Genomic DNA, 27,320 nt, shown 5'->3' with positions numbered 1-27,320 from the left:
AAGGAGAAGGAAATCTTTGTTTTATTATTTAATATTTTAAAATATCATATAATTTCATGTGACATGTCACCCCTGTGTTTTATAAGTATGATAACGTGTTACTGTAAAAAAATTTAAAAAAAAACGTGCAGCTCCCTAATTTTTTTTTTTAACAGATGTAATTTTAAAAATGGCTCTTCACTTCAAAAAAGGTTGCTAACCCCTGGTCTAGACCAAGGTTCAGCAAGAGATCATGATTGAAAAAAATAAAAATAAAATAAAATAAACTTCATGTGTTTATATATATATACAGGGTGTCCCAAAATTCACGCAGAAGTAATTTTGATAGAAAACACAGCTTTTTAATTAAAAATTGTAATTTCTTATTAATTCATAAAGTATACAGTATAGAGTTATGCATGGAATAGCATATCGGGTAAATGACCTCCACAGCTTTGCTGGCACATACGCACTCTTTTGTCGAAATTTTCCATGACCGTTTTGCATAAATGTGGCTGAATTTCGTTGATACAGCGCTCAATTTCCTCAATTTCAAGGCGTGGGTGGTCATGAGCTTGTTGGCATAAACCTTAGACTTCAAAAAACCCCAAAGAAAAAAGCCCAACGCCGTTAAGTCACATGATCTGGGCGGCCAATTCTGATCACCAAAATGGGAAATTACACAACCAGGAAATGACTCATGCAGTAATTGAATTGTTTCTCGGGCTGTATGGCATGTGGCACCGTCTTGTTGAAACCACACGTCGTCCACATCCATATCTTGCAATTTAGGCACAAAAAACTGGATTATCATGTCGCGATAGCGAGCACATTAACTGTTATTGCCTTACCAGCCGCATTTTCGAAGAAGAATGGACCAATGATGCCTCCAGCCCAAAATCCACACTAAACAGTGACACGTTGTGGATGCATTTGTTTCTCAACAATCACTCGTGGATTTTCTGAATCCCAAATGCGACAATTTTGTCGATTAACGAAGCCATCAAGATGAAAATGAGCCTCATTGCTGAAGATGATTTTGTTCGAAAAATAAGCATCCACTTGTTGTTGTTCCATAATCCATTCAACGAACTCTCTTCGCTATGTGTGGTCATTTTTAATAACCCTGAACTGTCAGCTGTCACGCTGTCTTTTTTTTTCTCGTTGGCAACACTTTACTGCACAAATGGCGCTAAATTTAAATCTTGCGTGAATTTTGGGACACCCTGTATATATATAAAATAGATTTTACTATTAGCTAAAGATGTTTTAAGAGGTTAATACTATTATCATACATGTTACTAATTTGTTAAATCCTAAGTTATTTGTGGCCAGCTTCTGTTAATCTTTTGATCTACAATAATTCACATTTAAAGTGAGAATGAGTTTGCAGAAAAAGTTTCATTTGTGAATTGTTTGTAAATAAACAGTTTGTTTTAAAAATCTGGTAAGAATCTAGAGTAGATAAGTAGAACTCTGTTGAATCTTTATGTATTGAACCTATATATGAATCTGTGTGTGTTGCATAAAAAATAAGATTCTGTACACACTACTGCAAGTCAAATGGAAGTTGTAAAGTATAATAAAGAATTTTACACTATTCTGATGTGAATTCAGTGAAATATCAGGCTTAATAAATTCAATAGTTTATTTTGTCCTGATATGGTGTGAGTTAATCTTGTTAAAAAATAAATATTTAACACCTACTTTGCTAAATATCTGTAATTATTTAAAGTTTATGTTGTGTCTATCCTTTATTAATATTTCTACAATATTTATCTTTAAGATGCAAAATATTAGTATGTAGACGTAAAACAAATGACAGATACTTTGTAAAATATTACACTTCTGATATCGGCACTTACTGTAGTTTTAGGCGACCCACCTCACAATTTTTTTTCTCTGTGTGTGTGTGTCTGTGTCTGTCGTCTGTCTGTCTGTCTTTATTTATACTACACCCTATTTTCATCTTTATATTATACTTGCTTTGTTTTATATTATTAGCTTTTATGCTGTTTACACTTTTAACTGTTTTTGTCAAACGTGCTCAGTATAGATTCTGTGATATTGTTATACTTCATTTAAACCCACTGGTTATTACTCTCCTTGCACTAATGTATCTGCAGTAGTGTTTGTATTGCCAAGGATTTCAAAAAGTGCCACGTAGCATTATTTAGAGAAGAGGATGAAGTACAGTGTAAACTGAACTGACTTTTATATCTGTTCATGGAGTGTAATATAGAGGATCAGATATTAATTCTGTACGAATCACTTTGTAGAATAATTCCTAGAGTTGGAAGAGAAAACCTAATTTTTTACTAAGAGAAAGGGTTCTTTTTTTCTGTGAGAAGTAAGACTGGAGTTTGGATTAAGTATTAAAATTAAGATTTTCCAGACTCCACTGGCTTGGAAATATATAGTGTGAGAAAATCAATTAAGGATCAACTATTCTGTTTCATTAAAATGTAAATTGAAAATTGCCTTGATAAGAAAGTATTTTGCTTTGTAACTTGAAACAGTAGAAAGTTTTTGCTTGAAAATATGTGCTTATCAGTAAATGATACAAAAATGTGTGAAAAAAAAAAAAAAATTTGAATCAATTTTAGAATACATTTCATCGAAATGTAAAAATTGTCATTATGTTTGTGTATTTCCTTATATATTTATAAACCTGTAATGTTAAATATTATTTTGTTAATCATGAGTAAATTATGCATACCAAGTACATGTTTTGGTTGGTTTTTATTGCTCAGGTCTTACTTGTTTTGAAATTAATGATATCAGGAATCATACTGAAGTTGTGAAAGGGATCCGAACTGCCATTATGAGCAAGCAGTATGGTAATGAAGACTTCATAGCTAATCTTGTTGCAAAGGCCTGCAGTAAGTTTTATGTAATTCTTAATTTTTTGTTTTGTTTTAAAAATATTATTTGACACTTATCACTGTTTTGTAGTACACATTTTTTTCAGATTTATACTCATTATATATTTGAATTTTCCTCGCAATTTTCGTTGCTTCCCTTCTTAACAAGATGTTGCACAAAATGTTGTACCTACTCTCTTCTCTTAGAAGCCCTGATAAATACATGTATTCTCCACTACAGAATCTGTAGTGGAGAATATCAAGATTCCCCCATTAAATGAGAATCCTAAATTTATAATTGGTAAAAAATTATTTAAATATAAAGATCCAATAGGCTTCATTTCGGCAATATAAGCATTATTTAAATTAAGGGAATATTAAATCCCACATTGTTTTAAAACCGAATAAGAAACTCAAAGATTGGAATCAGAGAGTTTCATGCTGAATATAGTAAACTATAAAAATATCAGTGATTACTAGCGTGAGCTAATGCAAGTAGTCCTAGTACGTAGTACAATACCAGGCAACTCGCAGCAACGGTGGTAATGAAGTAGGTAAAATGAAGCCTATTGGCGCTTTATATTTAAGTAACTTAATGGGTGCACCTGTTTGACAACTCGTATAGCAGAGTATATAAGTTCTTTTCGCTATACCCTTTGGTATTAATTTGGTCTAGCTACTCACTGATGAAGCCTCAAAAAAGGCTGAAACCGGTCTGGGTAGTGACCTCCTGCCATAATGTAATAACAGCATACATTTCATAGGAAATGTGTTTTTACATTATGGAAAATACCAAGAATAGCGATCAGAACTTTACCACCTTTGCTGCAAGTTGCCCGGTATTGTACTACGTACTAGGACTACTTGCATTAGCTCACGCTAGTAATTGCCGATATTTTTATAGTTTACTATATTCAGCATGAAACTCTCTGATTCCAATCTTTGAGTTTCTTATTCGGTTTTAAAATAATGTGGGATTTAATATCCCCTTAATTTAAATAATAAAAAATTATAACTAGTAAAGAATTATAAAAAAATTATAACTGGTCGAACATTTTTGCTTCCTTTTGTACATTTGTTTCTACACATCTTTCTTTAGCTGATTTTATATTTTGGTTGATTTCTCTCTTATTTCATGCAAATTTATTAATCTATATATCACTTTTGATAATGTTGCTATCGTTATGGTTCATACAGTTGAATAACAGTGAAGATTGCATGCACGTTTGTCTTGCCAGATTTTACATCAAACCATTTTCCTGTACATTCTACAATTCTAACACAGACTTATAATTTAAAGATAGTCTGTTTATTGCTCTGTATAATGTCCCACCACACTATATAATTGTAACATTTTATTATTATTACACATCTCTATGGAGTCCAATCGCTTCATCATGAAGTCTCCACTAACTGTTATTGACACAATGAATATCATAATCTATCAGTTGTTCACCACACGATTGCCTCTGTAACCTATTCAGTTCATCAAAAAAAAAAATATGTTCCTTTTACATATTTCTCTCCCATCTAGTCATGTATTGGAAATTTTAGCATCTATTCTATAAAACCCCTTAAGTAACTTAAGTTTCTGTCATATCCCCTCTTTTCTACTCAGCTAAACTTTGTAACATACTTGAAGTCTATCCTCATAGGGAGTATTCAACAAATTGGCCACTTACTTCTCAATCCTCTTCACCACCTCCACAATCCAAAGAAACCCAGGTGACCAAATCTGTGTACAGTAGATCAGATGTGATCATATTTAGGGTATTGTATTGATATTCTATAAGATTGCTCATTGTTATCCTGAAGGCAGACCCAGTTAGTTAATGATAAATACAATCCTTCTCTCATGGACATTTATTTTCCACCTTATGCATGTTCTGCAGATGCTTTCATGAACAGTGCTATGTTAAATTGATCATTAACATTCTTCCACCTCCTCCAAAAACTGTAAGAGCAAGAACTTCTGATCAACATCCATTTACAATCCACTCCACACTTGCTGAACCAACTGTTCCATCTCTTCATTTATTCCACCTACTTCTGTTCTTTAGAACAGCCTCACTCAATCTGCCTTTCCAAAGGAATACAATCCTTCAGCTGCTCAAAAAAATAAATAATAAATAAATAAAATAATAATAATCAGTAAAAATGTCAACAAACTCCTTTCTTCTTTTACCCTCTTGCTCACACACCACATTGCTGCTATGGGTCTTATAAGCTTTTGTATTGCATCAGATATTTAAAAGAAATCAAAGCTTTATTTAAAAAAAAAAAAAGAAAGAAAGAAAAAAGAAAGTAACTTCCTTATCCCTGCTTGTTAACGTGTTTAACATCTAAGTGACCCTTTGAGGTATATTTTGTCCACTTTCACAATGTCTCCTAAATCCATAGCCTCATCAATTTTTTTTTTTATTAACTACTGCCATCCCCAGTCTAGCATTATTCGCATACTACTGAATATCCTTCCTCCCTGTATAACTCCCAGTATCATTGATGCATAAATTGAACAACATTGGTCCCAGTAAAGAGCTGTGACAAAGCACTGATCGCATGTCTTTTCTTTGATTCACCTCTACCATATATTGCCCACATGTCTCTCCATCATGTACCCTCTTATTCACAGCTTAGAAATAGGTGTACCCATTTCCCTTATGCAATCACTGTGGTGTCACTTTATTTTAGACCAAGTAAATTATAAAACCTTCCCTTCACATAGCCATGCTGTTCCCAATGGAGTATCATATTCCTGTCCACCCATTTCTGAATTCTGCTCTTAATCAATCAACATTAACCATCACCCCCCCTGAGAGATATTAATTGGTTTATAATTTAAAACCTCAGTCTTGGAGCTTGAGTGAGGAAAGCAAAGTAGTTCTGTGTAACAGAACTATTTTGCCCTCTTCATTTAGTTCATTGGGGATGTGTGTCAGAGAGAGAGAGAGAGAATCTCTCACACACACACACACACACACACACACACACACATCCTCATCATTATATTTAAATCACATACTCTTCTTTAGAAACAAAACATGGAACTCTTTGAATCCACTTCAAGCAGGATGATGTTCTTTTACCAGTACATTTATTTACCACTTAAGAACATTGATAAACATTCATGTCCATTATATTCAATACATAGATTCATAATTAGCATGACTGATATTTGAATAATTGCATTTCATGATGCTTTAAAATGATTCTTTCATACATAATTATCTGTTTGCAGTTTGTTTTGTAATTGTACATATTATTATTCATGAATTATTTTAGATGAAAATTTAGTTATCTTTCAAAAATCTCCATATCTGAATAAACCATGGTATTGCTAGTGATAAATCTTACTATCATTTGAGATAGCATGATAATATTTTTATTTTGTAGTTTCTATATTACCTGAAAGGATAGCTTTTAATGTGGATAATGTACGAGTATGCAAGATTTTGGTAAGTGAACTTATATTTAAATTACTAAACTTTTATAGCCAGTTTCAGTACATCATTTTTTTCCCCTTTTCATTCTTTGTAATAAGGGTTTAGTAAGCTAGTTAAGGATAGAAAACAAATTGAGAAACATTTTAATGTTTCTGAATCTGTTTATCATATTAAGAACATGGAAAATTGATTAGTACTGAGATTATTGTGCTTTCTGTTAATAAGCATCCTTTTGGATGTTAAATAAATGAGGACAGGCAGGAATTTTGGACTGTGGGCTAGAACTAAACATGCATGATTTAATACAGTCAGACATCACACTAGTTGGGCCTAGTTGAACAAGAATATTTATTTTTTTCAGCAGCTAAAAAACACTCAGCTGTGCTCAAAGATAGGTGACACAAATATTATTATTATCACGGCTCACCAAATATTTTTGTCCACTTGCCAGTAGTATCTAAATTTTCCCAACTGGTGAGTTGTTACAGTCTAGACCAGGAGTGGCCAACCTACGACACATGCGCCAAAAGTGGTGCATTTCATGATTAGAAGTGGCACACTGAACCCCAGAAAAAAATTTAAACAATTTTTGTATACGATTTATATATATATATATATAAAACACACAATTAACCTACCACTGAATTCTAGAGTGCACACTTATTATACTTGTTTGATCTTGAAGCAACAGGCACCGGCAAATACTGACATCCGTCACCAGTTACTCGATCAGTTTACAGCTGACTCTCGTGTCATAATGTTTGATGAACTTCTGATTCGATGTGAGTGAACAATTCTGTGTTTTCGAACTTATATGTTTTTATTAACAGTTCTTTAAGATTAAAATAAGATTTCTGTTTTCATGAAGGCTTAATATAGTTCTGTAAATTTAAAAATAAATTTTTTCATTTTGAATGCGTATGTCAAGTTCTTGCCTGTTCCCCTAATTTTCTGATTACTGAAACCAGCAATTATTCGGTGTATTTGTATGTGTGTGTGTTTTTATGTTTTTTTTTACACAATATCTTTCTTTTTTACCTACTTATAGTAGGTTTATTCCTAAAATTTAACTGATCATCGGCAAAGCTTTCATAATGAGGATGTTTGGGTGGTTGTGTGTGTGATTGTCAGCTGATCGACTGTTTTATGGCAGGAAGCGATCTCGTATTTCATTGGACATAATATATTACAAGAGAGAGACGAAAACTCTCTATGAAAAAAAAAAAATGATTTTTAAACTTATAGAACTGTATTAGACCTTCATGAAAACAGGAATCTTATCTAGAACTGTTTTGAATGTTCATAATGTTTAAAACGATAAAATAATTTAAATAAATTATTTAATAATAAGCTTTACTTTTTGAAATAATTTTTTTTTTACAGTCAGTTACCCATTATTTTGCAAAAGAAAATGAGCAGAAGAAAAGCAGAAGGTGATAGCAAGTGCTAGTTTAATGAACTGTGGGAAAATGAGTTCTTATTTATTGCGGGTCCTTCAGGAAAACCGTTGTGCATTGTTTGTGAAAGCACTCTCTCAGATAATAGAAGACGATCTTAACAGACACTATAGAAAACATCAAGCTGAATTAGAAGAAAAACTGAAGTTAGTTCCTGGGTCTCAGTTTTGGAAAGAATAAAAAGGAAGAAATAAAAAAGAGACAAAATATATTTGTGAAACAAAGTTGTGAAAGTGTGGCAATGCTGGAGGCATCTTATGAAATTGCCTTTGTGTTGGCTAAAAAACACAAGCCTTTCTCTGATGGGAGGAAGTTGTTAAGCCCTGTCTCGAAAAATTTGCAAAATGTCTTGGTGATAAGAATGTTGAAAGAAAAGTAAACCAAATTGCTCTGTCCAAGCAAACAATTACAAGATGCATCGAAGAACTTTTCCATGATGTTACTGAACAATTGAAAGACCATGTTCATGAACCACATTCGTCCAAGACTCTTTAGCCTTGGACGAATCCGCTGACATATGTGATGTAGCCAAATTAAGCATTTTTATAAGAGGAATTGATGGTAATTTTAACATATTTGAAGAACTTATCGGTCTTGAGCCACTTCGTGGAAATCCAGAGGGTCAGACATATTTGACAAAGTAAAGTCATGGCTAGAAAATCAACAGCTAGATTCTAGTAAGCTCATCGGTGTTTGCACTGATGGAGCACCGTCAATGGTAGGTAGAGTGACTGTAACTTTACTTGAAAGGTTTTTAGGTCGTTCTCTACTAAAGTATCACTGTATTATACATGAAGAATCTCTGTGTGGAAAAACTCTAAATTTGAAGCATGTTATGTTATGATACCAGTTGTAAAGTGTGTGAATAAAATTAGAGCAAGAGGGTTAAACAGAAGAGAATTCAGAGAATATTGTGAACTGCTAGATGTGGAATATGGTGATCTCATCTTTCATTGTGAGATGCACCAGCTTTCTAAAGGACAAGTTCTCAGTAGATTTTGGAAACTGAAAGAAAGTGTTTGTAATTTTCTGGAAGAGAAGGATGAGCTGCATGAGGAAAAAGCCCTGTTGTGTGATGAGAAATGGCTATTTGATTTAGCATTTTTAGTTGATGTTGCCAGCCACCTCAATGATCTAAATTTGAAACTGCAGGGCAAGAACAAATTGTTTCCTAGCTTAGTAAATGACATCAGTTCATTCAAAATGAAATTAAAACTATTCTTCTCCCAGTTAGAAAACGGGGATTTAAGTCAATTTCCACATTTAAAAGAACATAGTGAATCTGTTGAAGATAATGGCAACTTTACAGAATATACTGAGAAACTCAGATTATATTTATTGCATTTATAAATCCCTTTTCACTTACTGAACAAAAAATCTTGATGATGCCTAGTAACATACAAATGGAACTTATTGATCTCAAAACCAATTCTTTATTGAAAATGAAATTTAATGAACTTCCAGATGCTTCTGATATAATTAATTTCTGGTGATCGTTGCCCTGTGAACATTTTCCAGAACTGAGAAAATTTGCTCAAAGTTATATCTGTCATTTTGGAACTACATACAGATGCGAACAAGCATTTTCATCAATGAAAATGATTAAGAACAAACTACGGTCACAACTGACTGATTCAAATTTGAAAAACTGTTTGATGCTTTCTGTAACTGATTTAACTTCAAACATTACAAGCTTAGCAAAAGCAAAGCAATTTCAAAAGTCTCAATAAAATAATGTTTATCTTGTCTTTATATGAAATCCTTTTATTTAAAACTGCTAAAAGTGTCTATATTACCATATATATAATAAATCATTTTATGCATAACTGTTAAATATATCCATATTACCATATTTTACAAGGGCTGAAAAGTGGCATAAGTTTGTATCGTGCATCTTAACTAAAAAATGACACATGAACTACAAAAGGTTGGCCACCCCTGGTCTAGACAAAATAGAATATTTTTTTTATTTAATAAAAATAAGTTTCTGAACAAGTTTGTTTTTTTTACTTTAAGAAAACAAAGAATCATGTGTAATCATTCTAGTAACAAAAATTAATGTAACAAATTATTTCCCAAAAAATCAGTGTTGTTTTTTACCATTCATTCCATTGTTATTGACTTCTTGGAATGGTTCTCACATAAAGGAAATGTTCTTCAACAACAATACAGTCCACTAATAACTTTATGGAATTCCTATTGACTTACTCAGACACATCATTAAAAAAAATGGGGGGGGTGGCAGGTAGGGCTTTGCATAATTTGTAGAGCCCTGATTATTATTATTACAGTAACCTTCATGTAGTCAATAGACTCATTGTGGGAGACCCAATCAATCAACAGTCCATGTTGAAATAAATGTTGAAGTCATTTACATTCCCTGCATTAACATTGCATTCTGGCAATATTTGCCACTCACCCAACAACTCTTATGTAAAAATTCTTCTCCACACACCCTTCTTCAGCACATCTTTATACAACTTTCAGGGATGGCCTCATTCTTTCCATCTTACCAATATGATAAAATCCCTTAACCAACTTGAAGGGCTCTATCATATCTCTTTTCCCCATATCCACTGAACTCTGTACTCTACATTCCCTTAAAAGGAATAAGAGACGATAAAGATGACATGAAAAAACTCAAGAACTCTGTAGTCTACATTCCCTTAAAAGGAATAAGAGACAATAAAGATGACAATACTCATGAGTCCCAATATCACTTTGGTCATTCGTTTTTGTATCTTCTCTAATGTTTCTACACCACAATGAAAACTATGTGACCAAATTTGAGCACAATAGTTGTCTGACTGATGCTGTGCAGTCTTTGCATCGCCTGCAATGTATTAATTTTATATTAATGCATTTTGTATATATATATAAAATGCATTAATAGAAATGATTGAACTGGCAGTCATGTAAATATAAATGTTATCAAGACAAAAGACCAAAAAAAAAGTGCATTCCTTTTAATATCCATATTTAGGCAATAATGAACAAAAGAATGTGTTATGTAATGTTGATGAAGATAAACCAAATATAAGGTAGTTTCAAGTAGTGTGACGTAGGAAAATATTTTCAAATGAGTTGGATAATATCACAATATTTGTGTTTTAAAGCCAATTGTTGTCAGTGGTAAAAGAAATAAAGGAATTTGAGCTATTAGAAAAGGTACCTAGCATAAAGAAGTATGAGAAACAGACTATTAACTGAATAAGTGAAGATGATTTATGCAGATGTTGAGAGAAATTTGTCAAAAAAACCAGTTAATAATTGTCATCTCATCTCTCCTTTAATCTAATTAGACTTGTGTTATGTCGTTACTTTCTTCTATTTTTCTATCTTTATTATCTCAATAAAGGCTATTATCTATTCTATTGTCTGGCCTATCTTATTTCTATTTAGGGTTAGTTCCTCTTCAGATAGTGGCAAAATTTGTATTATGCTGTGCCAGCCAGTATCCTATAACAGAAAAGATTCTTGCCCAGAGAAATAATCCTAGATCTTAAGACATACATTATTTTACTCTTCGTTACGATTATATAGATTTCTGGACTTTGCAGTCATGACCTGTAATCTGTCATTATATAACTTCTAAATTCTTCCCGCTAAGGTTCTATTTTTATAAGTGGTAATTTGTCCTCACAATCAGGCATATGTAATAAAACATGTTTATTGGGAAATCAAATATTTTACAGTTAAAAGGCAACATATATTCAATGCTAAAGAAATCAGTTCACGCTAAGTTAGTTCAAAATGCTATATCACATTGCATAACCTGTAATCTCTTTCCTCAAATTATTCTTAAGTTACATATATATACACATTCTTGCAGTTTTCAAATAAAAGCTCTCAGTAATACCCGTTTCATTTTATCAGGTTCAATCTCATTCAATAATATAACTGCCTCCAGACAATCTCTGCTAAAGGTTACTAGTTATTTTCAAAAGGGAATTCTTACTAAAGTCCTCTATTAATTGTCCATACTTTGTGCTTACACCTGTTTTTTTCTTCCTCTAACAATTCTGAAACATACAATGAAATATTGTACATTACTGATTCTGTTCCGGACAATATGTTGCTTCCACATGGTCTGTTACCTTCTGCTTATTCCGTCTGCATCTGGCGATGAGCTTATGCTGTCCTTGAATTCTGCTACAGTATACAAACATATTTGCTGCCGCGTCTTAGGAGACTTTCTCTACTCTTTCCGATGGGACATCCAGCGATTGACACGATTCTGCAAGGTCAATAATTCATGAACTGCTCCATGTGGAGTTTCTTAGGCATCTTCAGGAAAAGGCCCGCTGTTCTACATCGCAACGCTTACGCACGTCTCTCACGAGTCACCAGTCAAAATCACCAAGCAGGAACCAGGAACAAGAGAGAGAGAAATGGCATACATCTCCTTATATTCTCTGTATCTTTTCTTCATGACACTCTTTATTTTATGCTCCCAAGTTGATCCTTTGCTGTTAGGGTGCTGTTCTTGGAAAGCGTGCCTGCATCTTTCCATGTATGTTATTGTCCCCGGCATTACGCCGATCTGGGTGGCTAGCAAGCGACCTTTGGACAGTTACTTAAAATTGTCTGGAGACTTACAATACACTGGATATCTTAATGAACTAAATATTTTCCTTACACAAATACTATATTATGATACAAATTCTCACTTTGATCTCTGGTTAAATAACAATATTAATAATGTTAATTTACATACAAAGGAATATATACTTTCACATACAGTAAACAAGTTTTCTCTATTTTCTGCTGAAGTGCAGGCATATCCTTTAGTTGTTAGTTTTTGCATGTTAAATCCTGAATGAATAATTTCTTCTCAAAATTTTCTCATTCAGGATCTAACACTTGACACGTCATAACATGATAAAAAGCTCAAGTTCCTGGGAGGGAAAATTCTGCCACCTATCTGAGAGCCCCCAACTAAATCAACTTCAAATTTTAAGGACTTTGTAAATGTTCCTCACGTTGTAGATGAGATTTTGAACCTAGGTCTTTCCAACCAAATTACATTATACCTGCTGGATTTTAGTTCTCAAAACATGAATTAGTTATTAACACAACAGTCTGTTGTAAAAATATGTATAAATTTATATGAACAGAAGAGAGTAAGATGTCTTATTGAATACAACAGTATAAAAGAGGATTGGAAATAGTGATTTTATTCATTAGAATAAATTGTAATCATCATTCTAAGAAGAATAAAAATTAGTATGTATAAATATCTATAAATTTACTTGAACAGAAAAGAGTATGATGTGTCTTATTCAAAACATTGAATACAGTGTTAAAGAGAGTTTTGGAATAGGAAGTTATCACTGTCTCATTCTTGAAGATCATAGTATTAAAAATTAGTCTTATATTCAAGAAATATATGAGAAAGTTTTGAAATGAATTGAAGTCCAGTATCTTTCAGGTGTGACCTGTAGACTTGAGTCTACAAGATCATATCTGAAAGTTTTAAGTTCCCATGGCTTCTCCACTGCTTGTCATAAAACAAAAATTTTATCCTGACCACCTCAATTTGGCCTGAATCCAGCTTATTTCCAAGCTTCCATTCCACAGTTTTTCTTAGCTGTTTCTCAAGTATACTTGCATATATCCCGGGAACATTCAGTAAGGAAATTCTTCTCTAAATCTCGCATTCCATTTTATTTTCCTTTTTCATAGATGGGTACTATGAGATCTCTACTTCAATCATCTGGAATTTGAACCCTCTAACCAAGCCTTATGAATTGCACCCTATAGCCACTGTAAAACTTTTATACCTCAATATTTGAGCATTTCTGGTTGAATATCATCTACTCAAGCTGTCTTTCAGCATTTCAGGTTTTTGGTGTCTTACTACAAGTATTGATATATATTCCTGATTATGCTCCTGTTGAGTGCCTTGTACCATTATGTTGTCACTGCTTGTCTCATTCAGCAGTCTTTCAAAATAATTACCCCAAACATCTAGAATATCTTTATCTTGAGTTTTTTCATGTCATCTTTATCATCTCTTATTCCTTTTACAGTACTCTCTCCTCCATTTCTAATTTTTTCAATAGCTTCCAGAATATTTTGCCACCTTCTTGATATTTACTTTCTATGTTCTTAACGTCTTCCCATGACTTTTGTTTAGCTAGCTTTACACAGTGCTTTGCTTTTTTTACATTACAGTTCCTGGTAGGTAAGAGCACAAGCTGTGACTTACTTGCCATGAACTTTTGAAATGCTTTCATCTTTTTTCCTTCACTGCCTTTTCAACTTCCTGAGTCTGCTATTGAGTTCTGACTTTCTATCTTTGCAGACCTCACCACATGCTTCTCTGGCTACATCAGTCAATGTTTTCTTTAGCATTTGTCACTGAATCAGAAATTCACTGACAAATGCTAAACAAACATTCAAGAAAAAACTTTCATTTTTTTCTCGAATGTTTGTGTATTTGAGTATACAGTTCACATCTGATGGCTACTCAACTTTGATTTGTTTTAAAACTTTCTTATACACCTCTTTTGAATACAAAATTCAATTTTACCTTGCTCAACGCTAAATGGTGATAATTTCCAATCCTCTGTATACTATTGTTTCTTGAACTAGTGGGAAAACATTACTGTCAACAATAACATAGAAAATGAAACTTCTTATTTTTGCATCTTCTCTCCATATCAATTTATGTGCATTCTTATGTTGTAACAAGGTATTAGTAATCACTAGTCCTGCGTCCTGAACAGAAGTCCAACAGATTACCTTGATGGACCTGTGATTTCAGTCAGGATTTCTCCATGACTGCAGGTCGTAAAGAGTCCAGCTATTCCTGTCTTGGGCCTTTCTTCTCCATTTTCTTCCCACCTTCTTAATCATTGGGTCTTCCAGGTTTCCTTTTGGTATTTCTCGGATACCAGTTTGTAACTCTGACTGTCCATCTGTTGTCTCTCATTCTGGCAAGATGTCCTGCCCATCTTCTTTTGCTGTTGTAGATTGCTTTTATTATATCCATGAGTCCAGACTTCTTCATGATTTCTGTGTGTCTTATGTGGTCTATTTTGTTTATATTGCATATTCTTCTTTCTATTGCACGTTGAGTTGTTATTAAGCTTTGTTCTTCTTTTAAAGTTGTGTTCCATGTTTCACTGCCATAAGTTAATGCTAGTAAGATGTGACTATTGAAAAGATGGGTTGGTATATCTATGTTTTGGTTGGTAATTGTTGGTTTTGTTTTGTTGAAGGCTATCCAAGCAGTGCTATTTCATTTGATATATCATTATTCATTTTTATGGACTGGTCAAGGTAGATGTATTTTTCAACTTTTTCAATGGTGTGAGATTCTAGAGTGATTGTATGATCTTTACAGTATTTGTTTTTCATCCATCTTGTTTTGTCTGGGTGTGTTTCCAATCCAATTTTTTGGCAGTTTCGGCTTATGTTATTCAGCATTGATTCTAAGAGTTTGGTTGAGTGAGATATTAATACCACATCATCGGCGAATAATAGGATATTAACATTTCACCATCAATGCTTATTCCATCGTTCACGTCAATTTTTCAAATGATGCTGTCCAGAGAGTAGATGTGAAGAGATTAGTGAAGACATCACCCTGACGTACTCCTCTACCTAAGTTAATTTTAATCGGATGAAAGGGTGATATTTGTTGTGCCTTCTTTGTGGATATTTTTTATGAATTGGATGTATGCTTTTTCTACACCTTGTTCTATTAAAGCTTGGAATACTGCGTTATGCTCAACAGTGTCAAATGCCTTTTTAAAATTATAAAAAGAAGACAAAGTGGAATCTGGTATTCTCTGCATCTTTCTGTTAGCTGAGTAATAATTCGAATGTGATCTATTGTTGAAAAGCCTTTTTTGAAACCAGCCTGTTCTTTGCAGCTATTTTCATTGATGGAGGTTTATATTCGGTTTAGGATGACTCTGACGAATATTTTATATGTGTGTGCTAATAGACCGATAGGTCTGTAGTTACTGATGTCTTCTTCTTTATTACCTTTTTTATGCAGAATTATGGTCTTTGATGTTTTCCATTCAGTAGGTACTTTCCTTAATTGTATATATTGGGTAAACCTTTCTGCTAGAGCTTTAAAGAGTAGTTGTCCACCCATTTTTAATTCAGCAGATTTTATACTGTCAATTCCTGGTGATCGGTCATTTTTCATATGGTGGATAGCCATTTTTACTTCTTCAGGTAGGACAGATGGTATTTCCAGATTTTCGTCTGGTACTGAAGCTGTGATTACTTGTATAGATGAATAAAGGTTCTCATAAAATGATTTTAATATTTTTTTTCCATTTCACCTCTGTTTGTGTGTCTGTTTCCCTGATTGTCGTGTGTCTGTTTCCCTGATTGTCTATGAAGGCTAATGGTAGTGGTTGTTTTAGATTTGTTTTTCTACTTTTTTTAGGCTACTGTAGAGCCTAGCTGCTTCTGCCAATTTTGTTGTTCTATATACGTTATAGTCGTCTTTGATATTCTGCCTCAGTTGCTTACAAATAATTTTATATTCTAGGCGGTCTTTTCCTGTATCTTTCAGTATTCTTCTTTTCTTCAATAGTTCTATTCTTGCTGATAGGTGTTCCCTGGTCTTAGGAGGAAGTTCATACAAGGTTCTTTCTTCGCAGTTCATTAATTGATTGTTAAAGTTTGTGAAATCTTCATCGATGTCATTTTTTAATTTCCAATCGGTTTCTTCCACATTTTTTCTAAATTCTTCTGGGTTTATCTGTTTTGAGTGTTTTTTTATGGTTGGATTGTGCTCAAAATACATAAAAAAAAAAAAAAAAATGAAGAACATATGCGTTCTTTTTTTTAATGTATTTTGAGGATGGCTCTGAATGATTGTCGCAGTAGATTTTCCCAATGACTTCAACATTTTTTGTTATTCTTCTGCAATCTGTTAGGATGAAATCAATTTCATTTCTTTTCTCTCCATTTGGAGATTGCCAAGTCCATCTTTTTCCAGTTCTCTTTTTAAAGAAACTGCAGGTACTTACCATTATTATTCGCTTTGCTCTTGTCTACAGATTTTCTCAAAACATATGTCTGGTAATCATTTATTACTCTGCTGTTTAGATCTCCATCAAGAATCAAATTTTTTGTTGTGTCAGCTGCCTTCTCTAATGCCTCAATAAATTACTCCACTTCTTCCTTAGAAGAGAACCTTCTGTGGATCCATAGGCACAAATAAGTCTCATTGTTCAGTTCCCAATTCTGATGTTTGTCCACATCACTCTACTTATACTGACTACCATTCAAGAAGTTTATCCTCGTATATAGTGGTGAATATTATAGATACTCCCTGATTATTATTGCATGAATATAACATCTTGTATTTGTTGCTGAGAAAAATTTTTTTTTTTTTTTTTTTGTAACACCTATTGTGTTGATCTGATATTTATCAATAGATTTTCCATTGATGCTTCTTATGTTGATGATAATATTGAGCTCTGCTGATGTGGGGGTTGGTATTTGTTCTGTGATTAGTTCAGTAGCTGATTTTTTGGTATGGTCCTGATTCTTTGATGAAAACAATGGGCACTTTGTTAATCTGGCAGTGCCCCAACTAGCATGAAATTCTGTCATGTTGTACCCTTATTTTGCATTATGTTCTAAGCCAGGGGTTGGCAACCTTTTTCTAAGAAGGGTCAGAGGGTATATACTTTTGTGCTTCACAAGCCAAGAGGTAACATTGAGAATATCATGTACTTATGTAAGATGGAATTTACAAATTTTTTTATGAATACAATATAACTGCATACAAAATAATTGTTGAAATTAGCAAGTGGTATGAACTTCTTTTTTGTTACATAATTATGTTTAATTGTTATTCTGAATTAGTGTACCCGGTCATAAAAATCAATTGTAAATGCTTATCAAATAAAACTGATCTGTAACAAGATTTTACATATTTCTTCATCTTTGAAAATCTTTTTCCAGGCTACAGAATTTGAATATAAGTAAAATCTATTAACAATGATTTTTTTGGAAAACAAAGAAATTCTAGTACTCATTCTTTGCTAGCAGAAAAAATTAAAAATGAAATGGATATGAAAAGAAAACTAAAAAAATTATTTACTGATTTTTGACTTGTTATATGATATTTCTGAAATAAGAACAATAAATTAAGTGTATAACACAATTAAGCATCTGTTTCTTATATAAAAAGTAGTGTATACCATAATTTTTAATAAAATTTTATATAGCAAACATCTTAACAATAGACACTGTGAAAATACAAAGTTTATTAAATAACTAAGCTTTGTGTACTGCATACAGTTACTGCTGCAATTATACATGATGTGTGACATTAACACTATTCTATAGATACGGAAATAGCATTTTCATAATTGTGTTACAAGATTCATTTGAAAGCTATCCTTAACTCACAGGCCATAAGTAATAGGTGGCAGACCAGATCTGGCCCTGGTCCTAAGCCAATAAGAATTCAATTTGGTTAGCTAATCCCCATTTTTCACTGTCCAGGTTAGATACCTAACATTGTGCATTGTAAGGTGAGGATTGGCATTAGATCAGAAGCACTGGTTGGTTCTCCATATTCCTTGAAAAGGCTACTTGGTCTCCTCAGTTATCCAGGTTTGACTCCTAAATGATTTTGTTATTCACCCAATCCTTGTGACTAATCAGTAAGCTTCAACCCACGAACATAGGTATAGAATGTTTATTTATCATGTATTGATAGTATATGTTATTGTTTATTATTGGCAAGATTACCAATTTAAAAAGAAAACCATTGCTTTGTTGCAGTTTTGTATTTCTGATATTCATTTTAATCAAGTACTTATGAAATGTCATTTTAAAGGGTTCAGGAATCCAAAAGTCAGAAGTGGTCCAAGGAATGGTATTCAAGAGACAGGTGGAAGGAAATGTCGCAAGTGCAGATAATGCTAAAATTGTGGTGTACACGTGTCCTTTTGATACTGTTCAGACTGAGACAAAGGTTAGTTTTTAATGATATATTTCAACATGTGTGTGTGTGTTGAAAAACATCATGTAACGTTTTTCAGTTCCATAATATAATGGAAACCATTAGGATGTGTTCCAGCACACCACATGTAAGATATCAATTTGACTAATACTCATTGGCATAATATTATGTAATTTAAGAATAATAAATTGATTTTAGGTGATTTATTCAGACAACAGTAATTAGTTAAAGGAAAGCCATTACTGTTCTCTGAGATAAACTTTTAGAATGGCAAATGACTTTCAAATAGAGTGGGCCAATTCAAAATGGGAAATTGGAAAATGCAACTAAAATATTTATTGATAGAACTGTTATTCATTCTACATATAAGTAATATGTAGACTGTTGAAAAATATTTAATTAAGATTAATTAATTAGATATTTCGATTCATGTATCATGGATCATCATCAATGTAAACAGTTAGAAATCAAAATGAAACAATGAAGATATATGGAAAATAGAATCTCTCTCTCTCTTTATATGCAGTTGCAAGACAGCCAGATAAAAAAATGATACTGTGTTAAATTGTGAATGAAAGTATTTTGTAAATTATAATACTTCATTCATATTTAACATAATCCTCCATGTCATAAGCAAGACATGTAAATATTTTGTTGTTAGGCTCTTGCTTATAATGTGTTATTCATATAGTTGCCTTGTTTTGTTTTGTTATTATTTAATAATATAATCTTAAGATATGTAATAGTAATAAAAAGACTCTGTATAAAAATATCATTCATTTAAATTACTTTATTCTGTAAGATTTATTGTAAGAAACTGTGTGTATATAAATTTAAATGTACCTTATATGAACTGTGATATATGTTTTTCATTATTGTAAATGAAAGTGAAAGTAAATTTAAGGAATTCTGCTAATGAGATTTGATTGGTCACTGTCAAGGAAATGGAGTTATTTTTAGTAGCATATGATTGGAACGTGGAGTACTGTATACAAAGTGAGTTATGAGCTGAACTGGTCAGAACTGGATTTTGGCAGGAAAGAGGAGAACAGAGTTAATTCAAAAACGAAAGTAAGATATAGGGAGAAGCCCTAGAGACAGCATAGAGATAGGCAGTGAGTGGCAGAAGGGGAATTAACATATGCCAAAAATCGACTAGAAAAGGACAAGGAATTAATAGGCATTCTGAATTACTTCTATGGGAGTTCTAATACTACGATAAATTCCAAATGGTTAGTGGAAGAATAGTGCAGAACTGAAGTTAATACATAGAAGAGAATAAGGAATTAGTAGATAACTTAAACCAAGTGCATCAAGACTTGAGTATTTCTGTGTCTAAAATTCAGTTATTATAGTGGAAGATTTCTTTGAATTGTGTTGCCATAAAGTATAAGTCAACAAGAATTTCAAATGTGCCTATGCGAATTCGATGTGTAAAAGCTGTAGCCCGGTAAGAATTGTCCTTTCTATAACCTGTGTGAAACAATAACAGTTAACTCCATCAGACATGTTTTCACCTTGGCTGTGGATTATATCAATTAATCATTGGATGTAAGATGTATTGAAGTACTTTGCCTTTGAAATGATAAGCGCTATGTTGTTCTGTTAAGTGTTAACTGACTAAGAGAGAATATAGAAATATCTGTCAGAAGATTAACTATTGTTACATTTGGAAAGTTAAACTTTTAAGGACTATTTTCAATCTGATTGACTGAACATAAAGAAAACTGAAAGGTGAATGTTTGTTAGTTAATGGATTGTAATTATTCTGAATACTTTAAACTGAGCTAATATATTTATGATTTAATTCATCTAATTGGGTAGAGAGAACTATGTGAAAGAAGTACTGATACTTTAAGAATTAAGAATGTCAACATTAGCCATAATCCTCAAACCTAAATAAGAAGTTACTAATATCTGAATATGAATTTTTGTAATTGTTCAATTTGATAACCTTTTGCAGACAGTTATACTTGAATGTATATGTTGTACTATTCCACATTAAATGTTTTCTTTTGTTGAGTTAAACTTGGTGTTTGCCTCATTTTCTTTCATTGCACCACTCATAAAATTAATCGGACCTTTGCGGAAGCCTTAAATACTATTAATAACCTCAGCCTGAAGATAAAGTGGGAATATAAGTATGGTTGATGATTGATTCCTCTATATTATTTTGACTAATCTGAATATAGGGTGGTGCAGAATAATATAAATTTCTTTATATTCGGATGAGCATCAATCAACAACTAACTAAGAAAAATGGAATTTAAAGTGGCAAAGATAAGATTAACAAACCAACAAAAATGGAACAGTCAGTCAGGTAGGATGTTCCAACAACTGTTAGGATCAGTTAAAGTGTGCATGCATGTGTGTATGTGATTATATATATAAATTGTCATACACACACACACACATTTTAATTGATCCTAATAGTATCATTTATTTTACTTGTGTGGCTTTGCAACTGCATATAAGGAGAGATAAAACGATACTGTTAGGATCAGTTGAAGTGTGCATGCATGTACACACTTCAACTTATCTATTGATATATATATATATATAATCATCATCATCATCTCATCATTCTTTCACCCTCTTTTACCCTTGCAGTGTTGAGGGTTTATTAATCATCGGGAAAAAACTCTGCTGTCCATGCCCAAGACCAGTTAACTTGGCTTTGGCTGAGGAAGATCCTTCAGCTCCTCACGTCTCTGGTGGGAATCGAACTTAAGCATATGGTTGCGAAGTGCATAGCCACTAGGCTAACACGCGGACTAGGTGATTTATTCAGGCAACAGTAATCGGTTAGAGGAAAGAGATAAACTTTTAAAATGGCAAATAATTTCAAATAGAGTGGGCCAATTCAAAATGGGAAATTGAAAAATGCAATGGTATCATTTATTTATTTTACTTGTCTGACTTGCAGTGCTTATAAGGAGAGATTGCATTTTCCATATACCTTCATTGTTTTTTACTTTTTTTTTTTTATTTCTAACTGTTTTACACTGACAGAGATCTACATATGCAAATTGAAATATCTGTAATTAATCCATCTTAACTAAATATTTTTCAATTGTCTTCTGTGTTACTTATACAGAACTAATATATTTGTGCATAGTAGTCTAACTGAAGATGCCAGTAATGAAGATAGAGGAATTATTTAAGGGCATCTAACATAAGGGGAAGGAGTTAGAAGAAAAAAAGGCTGTATACCTAAATAGCAGAATAGGAAATGAACTACAAGTCTACACAGAAATGTTATCAGAACATTTGGAGGGGGGGGTTTCAGGTTCAGCAGATATGCTCCATATAATAATAGAGAATATCTGCTAGGGACATAGGCTTATCATTACTAATGTCAAATTCCAGCATAAAGATGTATATAAATTCCTATAGAGCATGAAAGGTTTTGTTATATTGGGATAACATCTTCAGACTGGTTCTGAAATACAGGAATTTGTAAAGGCATTTGAAGTAGGAAGTGATCAATCCTTTCTTTCATGCTTACATAGTGATCAGAATACATTATTTAAAATTATAAAGACAACTACCGTGTTAGAGCAAAACTTTAGTTTAATATAAACCAAAATGAACACTCGACGTTTCAACCTTCATATCAAGATCATCATCTGGAGCATGCACATACAGGGTGTTCGGGATAAATTTGACAGTTTCGTAAGGAAAAAGAAAATCTTCTTTGTATCTATTAAATTTAATGAATTGACAAAAAAACATTACAGGCAGAGTTAATTACAATACTATCAACAAGATTTACTCAAAATAACCACCATTAGCATCGATCACAGCTTCAATTCTGCTTCGGAACCTCGAACAAGCTGATGCTACAGTCTCCCTGGGAAGGGCCGCAAAAACTGTTTTAATTTTATCTATTAACTGGGCTTTTGTATTACTGGAAGTGCAATTGGTGTCTTTTTCAACTGCGCCCCATACAAAATAATCCATGCGGTTAAGGTCTGGGGAGTTTGGAGGCCAAACATTTGGACTGGTGAAGTCGTAGAAAATTTCAGACAACCATTTTTGACTTTTCCCAGAGGTGTGGCAAGGGGCCGAATCCTGCTGCCATACATACGGCCTACCATTGGCTACCCTTGTTATCCAGGGCTTGACTACAGTTAGCAACTCCACGAACAAAGCCCGAATTCCAATGCCAGGGTTCTTCAACACCTGTTCCTGCAGATTTGCGAGGAATTCTGCTGTACGAACGCAATCAGATCGTCTGCTAGGGATCTTTCTTCTTGCTACATCCTCGTAGTCACCATTGCAAGTCTCTAGTTCATGCCTGATTGTTTTTACTGTATTCAGGGAGCATTGGGCAGCAGTCGTAATATCCTTATTTTGATGGCGGGCACGAATCATCATGATACAAGTTATTCTCTTCCATGATTCAGGTGGGTTCCAGCTATCCATCCTTTCTGACATCTTGTATATGAATGAAGAAGGGTCCAAACTTTTAAATGAAGAGAAGTGTGTGTTAATACATGTAACTTACGGAAAAATATAATTAATTATAAATATGTCAAATTTATCCCGAACACCCTGTATATACAGAGAAACAAGCTACACCACAATCTACATGGTTTGCTAAAGTTACTGATCAACTGTTACAACAATTATTGGCCTGATCTCTGGTGAAAAAAAAACCCTTTACTACATCAAAGCTAGAGTCCTATTATTGTTATTATCTATCTCATTTTCCTTTTACCCTCTTTTACCTTGCAGTGTTGAGGGTTTATTAATCATCGGACCTCAAACTGTTCACAGGATAAGGTGGTCAGCCCTATGTCCTGTAGTGTTGAGTTCTCAAGGCTGGTTTGCCTGCTTTGCAAGATGAAAAACCCCAGGATAAACTAGAGGGAAAACCCTACTGTCCATTCCCAAGACTGACTAACTTGGCTATGGCTGAGGAAGATCCTTCAGCTTGTCATGTCACTGACTGGAATCGCACCTAGGACACTTCTTCCCCAGGCATATGGTTGCGAAGTGCACAGCCACTAGGCTAACCGTGCGGACTATTATTATCTATTAGGTTACAAAATTAAATGGGCTGGAGAGCAACATGTTTATATATATATATATATATATAAATAAATAAAAAAACCGTGATTATACATAATAAATTTCAACCAATTCGTATGGAATAGTTTCCAATAAAAGCTGAAAATTGCTTAAAGTCCTAAAGTATGCTAGATATTAAGTAGGCTGAATATGTGCCATCCAAATTGGAATTTTTATGCCACCATTATTGTTGAGATTAGGGTAGTTAATCAGAATTTTACAGACTTCAAATTTTCTTTCGTACCAGGTTTTTTGTATGATGTAAAGAGCAGGTACTTTCCAATCAATTTAGTGTAGGGTGTTGAGACCGTGATCTGAGAGGCCTGCTTCACCAAAATTGTTATATTTAATGTATCTTTTGTGTTCTTTTTTACATATAGGGATTGTACGTCCAGTTTCACCAATATAAGGTAAGTTACAGGTGCAGTAGATGCAGTAAACTCCAGGATGTGCCAGTGGGAGGAGAGGATCCTTAGAGGAGTTGAATATGTTTTTTAATTTCATAGGTGGCTTAAAAGTGGCATTGAGATTATAATGGCATAGGATTCTATTGATTTTTTTCTGATAACCCTTTAATGTATGGGATGGCTATTGTTTTACTGTAATATATATTATTTTTTGATGAAGTTTTATGAAGAACTTTATTAATAATATTTTTGTTATAGCTATTATTTATAAAAGTGTTGCTAATAATCTTTAATTCTTGTTTAAGAGCTTGTTGATTAGAGCAAATTATTATACCTCTGTTTTTAAGGGTGTTAATGACTCCAAATTTTTGCAATGGGTGGTGATATGAGTTAACATGTACATATTGGCCAATATATGTCAGTTTGCGGTAAACTGTGAAGGATAGACTGCCTCAGGGAAGACGTGTGACCAGTATATCCAGGAACGGGAGTGAGTTCTGATTTTCAGTTTCAATAGTAAATTGTATACGTTCATGTTGTTTGTTCAGGTGGCTGAGAAATGTGTTTAAAGTTTGTTGACCGTGTGGCCAGATAACGAAAACATCTTCAACGTATCTAAGCCACCCTGTAGGTTTTAGAGTAAAGGAATAAAGAGTACTTTGCTCAAAAGCTTCCATATAAAAGTTAGCAATGGGGGGGGATAGTGGTGAGCCCCATGGCCATACCTTCTTTTTGTAGGTAAAGTTTATTTTGCCACACTAAGTAACTGGAACGTAGTATGTGGACAAAGAGGGCCATAATGTCGGACGGAAACACCCTACACCAAATTGATTGGAAAAGTGCCTGCTCTTTACATCATACAAAAACCTGGTATGAAAGAAAATTGAAAGAAGCCTGTGAAATTCTGATTAACCACCCTAATCTCAATAATAATGATGGCATATAAATTCCAAGAATTTGGATGGTACATATTCAGCCTACTTAGTATCTAGCATACTTTAGGACTTTAAGCAATTTTCAGCTTTTATTGAAACTATTCCATACCAATTGGTTGAAATTTATATGTATAATCAGTTTTTTATTTATTTTATTTATTATATATATATATATATATATATGACCTTGATATGAAGGTCGAAATGTCGAGTGCTCATTTTGGTTTATATTAAACTGAAGTTTTGCTCTAACACGGTAGTTGTCTCCATAATGTGGGAAGTGATCAACATTTAGTTTAAACCAGGGTAAAATCAATTATCACTCTGAAAAGAAAAATGTGTACAAATATTTTTAAAAAGAATCAAAGTAGAGAAGCTTTCAGGTTTCAGTTGTAGAAAACCTCCTAAACTGAAAATAAGAATCTTCTGGATGCCTTGAGTATTTACTTTGAAATGTTATTAAATGAGTTGAGCACCAGCAGAACAGTTGTAGAAAATATTCATAAAAAATGGAGTCATGGATACGTTTTACTATTGGAGATAGAAAAAAGTTGTCAAAAATCTGAAATGTGGAAAGGCCTCTGTAGATAGCATTTATTCAGCAGTGTTCAAATATGGAGATACAAAAATGTTATAATGCCTGTACTCTATAATTCCAAAGGCTTGGGCCCAAGATTAAATTCCACATGACTGGAGCAGAACTCTCATATGCCTGATTTACAACGAAAAATAAAACAACATGAAATTAGTATGAATATTTTAGGTAAAAATGTATGCTTACTGGACAAGAGACTAAGGAAAGATAATTGAGACAGAACTTAGAGTAAAACAGGATGGATTTGAGCCAAATAGGGTTGTCAAGGTTAAATTTTTCCTTTAAGACCGATAATGTACCTTAGTTTTTTAAATTGTTCAAAACACTACAATCTCGTAGATAGAATAGTATGTAGTGCAATATATATTACCTATACTTCATTTGTAAATAGGATTTCATAGTAAAAAGTAGCTAGAATTTCAAAGCATAAAATAGTTTGGCATAAAATCACACGTTTCCCCTGTTATTCATAATTTGCGGATCATATTATGGGAAAAAAAAAAGCATAAATTTAATGTTAAAATTAGTTTTCTTTACTTTATGGAAATGATATTATGCTCCAAAACTTTTTTTTTTTCTATAGCTGTTTTCAGTTTAAAATTTCATAAGGTTTTGAAAGTTATGTGATAAGTAGATTAATACCGTACTGGATGAATATTGAACTCATAAAGAACAAAGAACCAGAAAGAACTGGATGGCTCTATAGTGAAATTGCTTTAGTATATCATGGATGCTGTATTTTTCAGGGGTAGTTTGTTTTTGTGATTTCATTTTAATGGGCTTTGCTGTAATGATAATTGTATTCCTTTATAATTGTTATTATTCATTAGAAAGCAAATAATTGCATGTCTGTCATGTTTTGGTTTAGTGATAACCTCCTTATCTTGAATTGGATGGCAGATTTGATTAAATTTAATACAAGGGATGCTTATTAAAATTTATAACAAATTTATAGTCTTGTTCCTGACCAAACAAAATCTATCACAATCTACAAAATGTCCATGTTGTGCAAAACTGCCTGTTTATGATACATTCGGAGCTCTCTGGTTTTTACTTTTCTTTTAGTATTATATCAAGAATGAAATGCACATGGAGTGGCATTTTATCAAAGAGCTTCATTGACAGCTAGTGCTCTTTCATCAACTTTTTCAACTAGTTAATTCAGATTGGATACATAAAAAAACCTGAACCCTACACTAAATGCACATTTGAAAATTTGTTTCGTGTATGGAATAAGTACACATCATCATCAAATTCCTGATATGTACTCTCAAGGGATGTACAGGATATGATAGTACTACATAAAAACTTACATCACCACTAACTTCCTATCAACAATTTTCAGAATTTGTAATTAATTTTTGGTCATCGGCAAAAAGGAGAGTGTTTAACTTTGATATTTTGATGGAAATTTTTATTCCATTTTATTATTTCATTTAGATCAATATTAAAGAGTTTCTGAGAGGGGACATCCCTGTCAGACTCCTTGGTTTACCTCTCTCATATATGATAGCTCATGATTTAATCTTATTTGTATTTGATTATTTTCATATATACTCATGATAGCTTTTAGAATATTATTTGGTATTTGTCTTTCTTTTAATATGATA

At 32.9% G+C, this 27,320-nt stretch overlaps 1 protein-coding gene across 1 annotated transcript in view; it reads left to right on the top strand.

Annotated features, from left to right (window-relative positions):
- Positions 1-27,320, top strand: part of LOC150096155 (T-complex protein 1 subunit theta-like) — a 176,128-nt gene that overhangs the window by 64,293 nt on the left and 84,515 nt on the right. Inside the window, exons 6-8 of the mRNA XM_090409473.1 lie at positions 2,733-2,861; positions 6,237-6,298; positions 18,572-18,709. Of these exons, the coding sequence (XP_090265599.1) occupies positions 2,733-2,861; positions 6,237-6,298; positions 18,572-18,709 (329 nt within the window). The remainder of the gene's footprint in view (positions 1-2,732; positions 2,862-6,236; positions 6,299-18,571; positions 18,710-27,320) is intronic.

This window comes from Typopeltis vanoorti, chromosome 19 (genome assembly GCF_054136105.1).
Source record: "Typopeltis vanoorti isolate ZY-2024b chromosome 19, IOZ_Tvanoo_1.0, whole genome shotgun sequence".
Lineage (NCBI taxonomy): Eukaryota > Metazoa > Arthropoda > Arachnida > Uropygi > Thelyphonidae > Typopeltis > Typopeltis vanoorti.
Note: the sequence above shows the minus strand (reverse complement) of the source record. Positions and strands in the feature narration are given on the sequence as shown.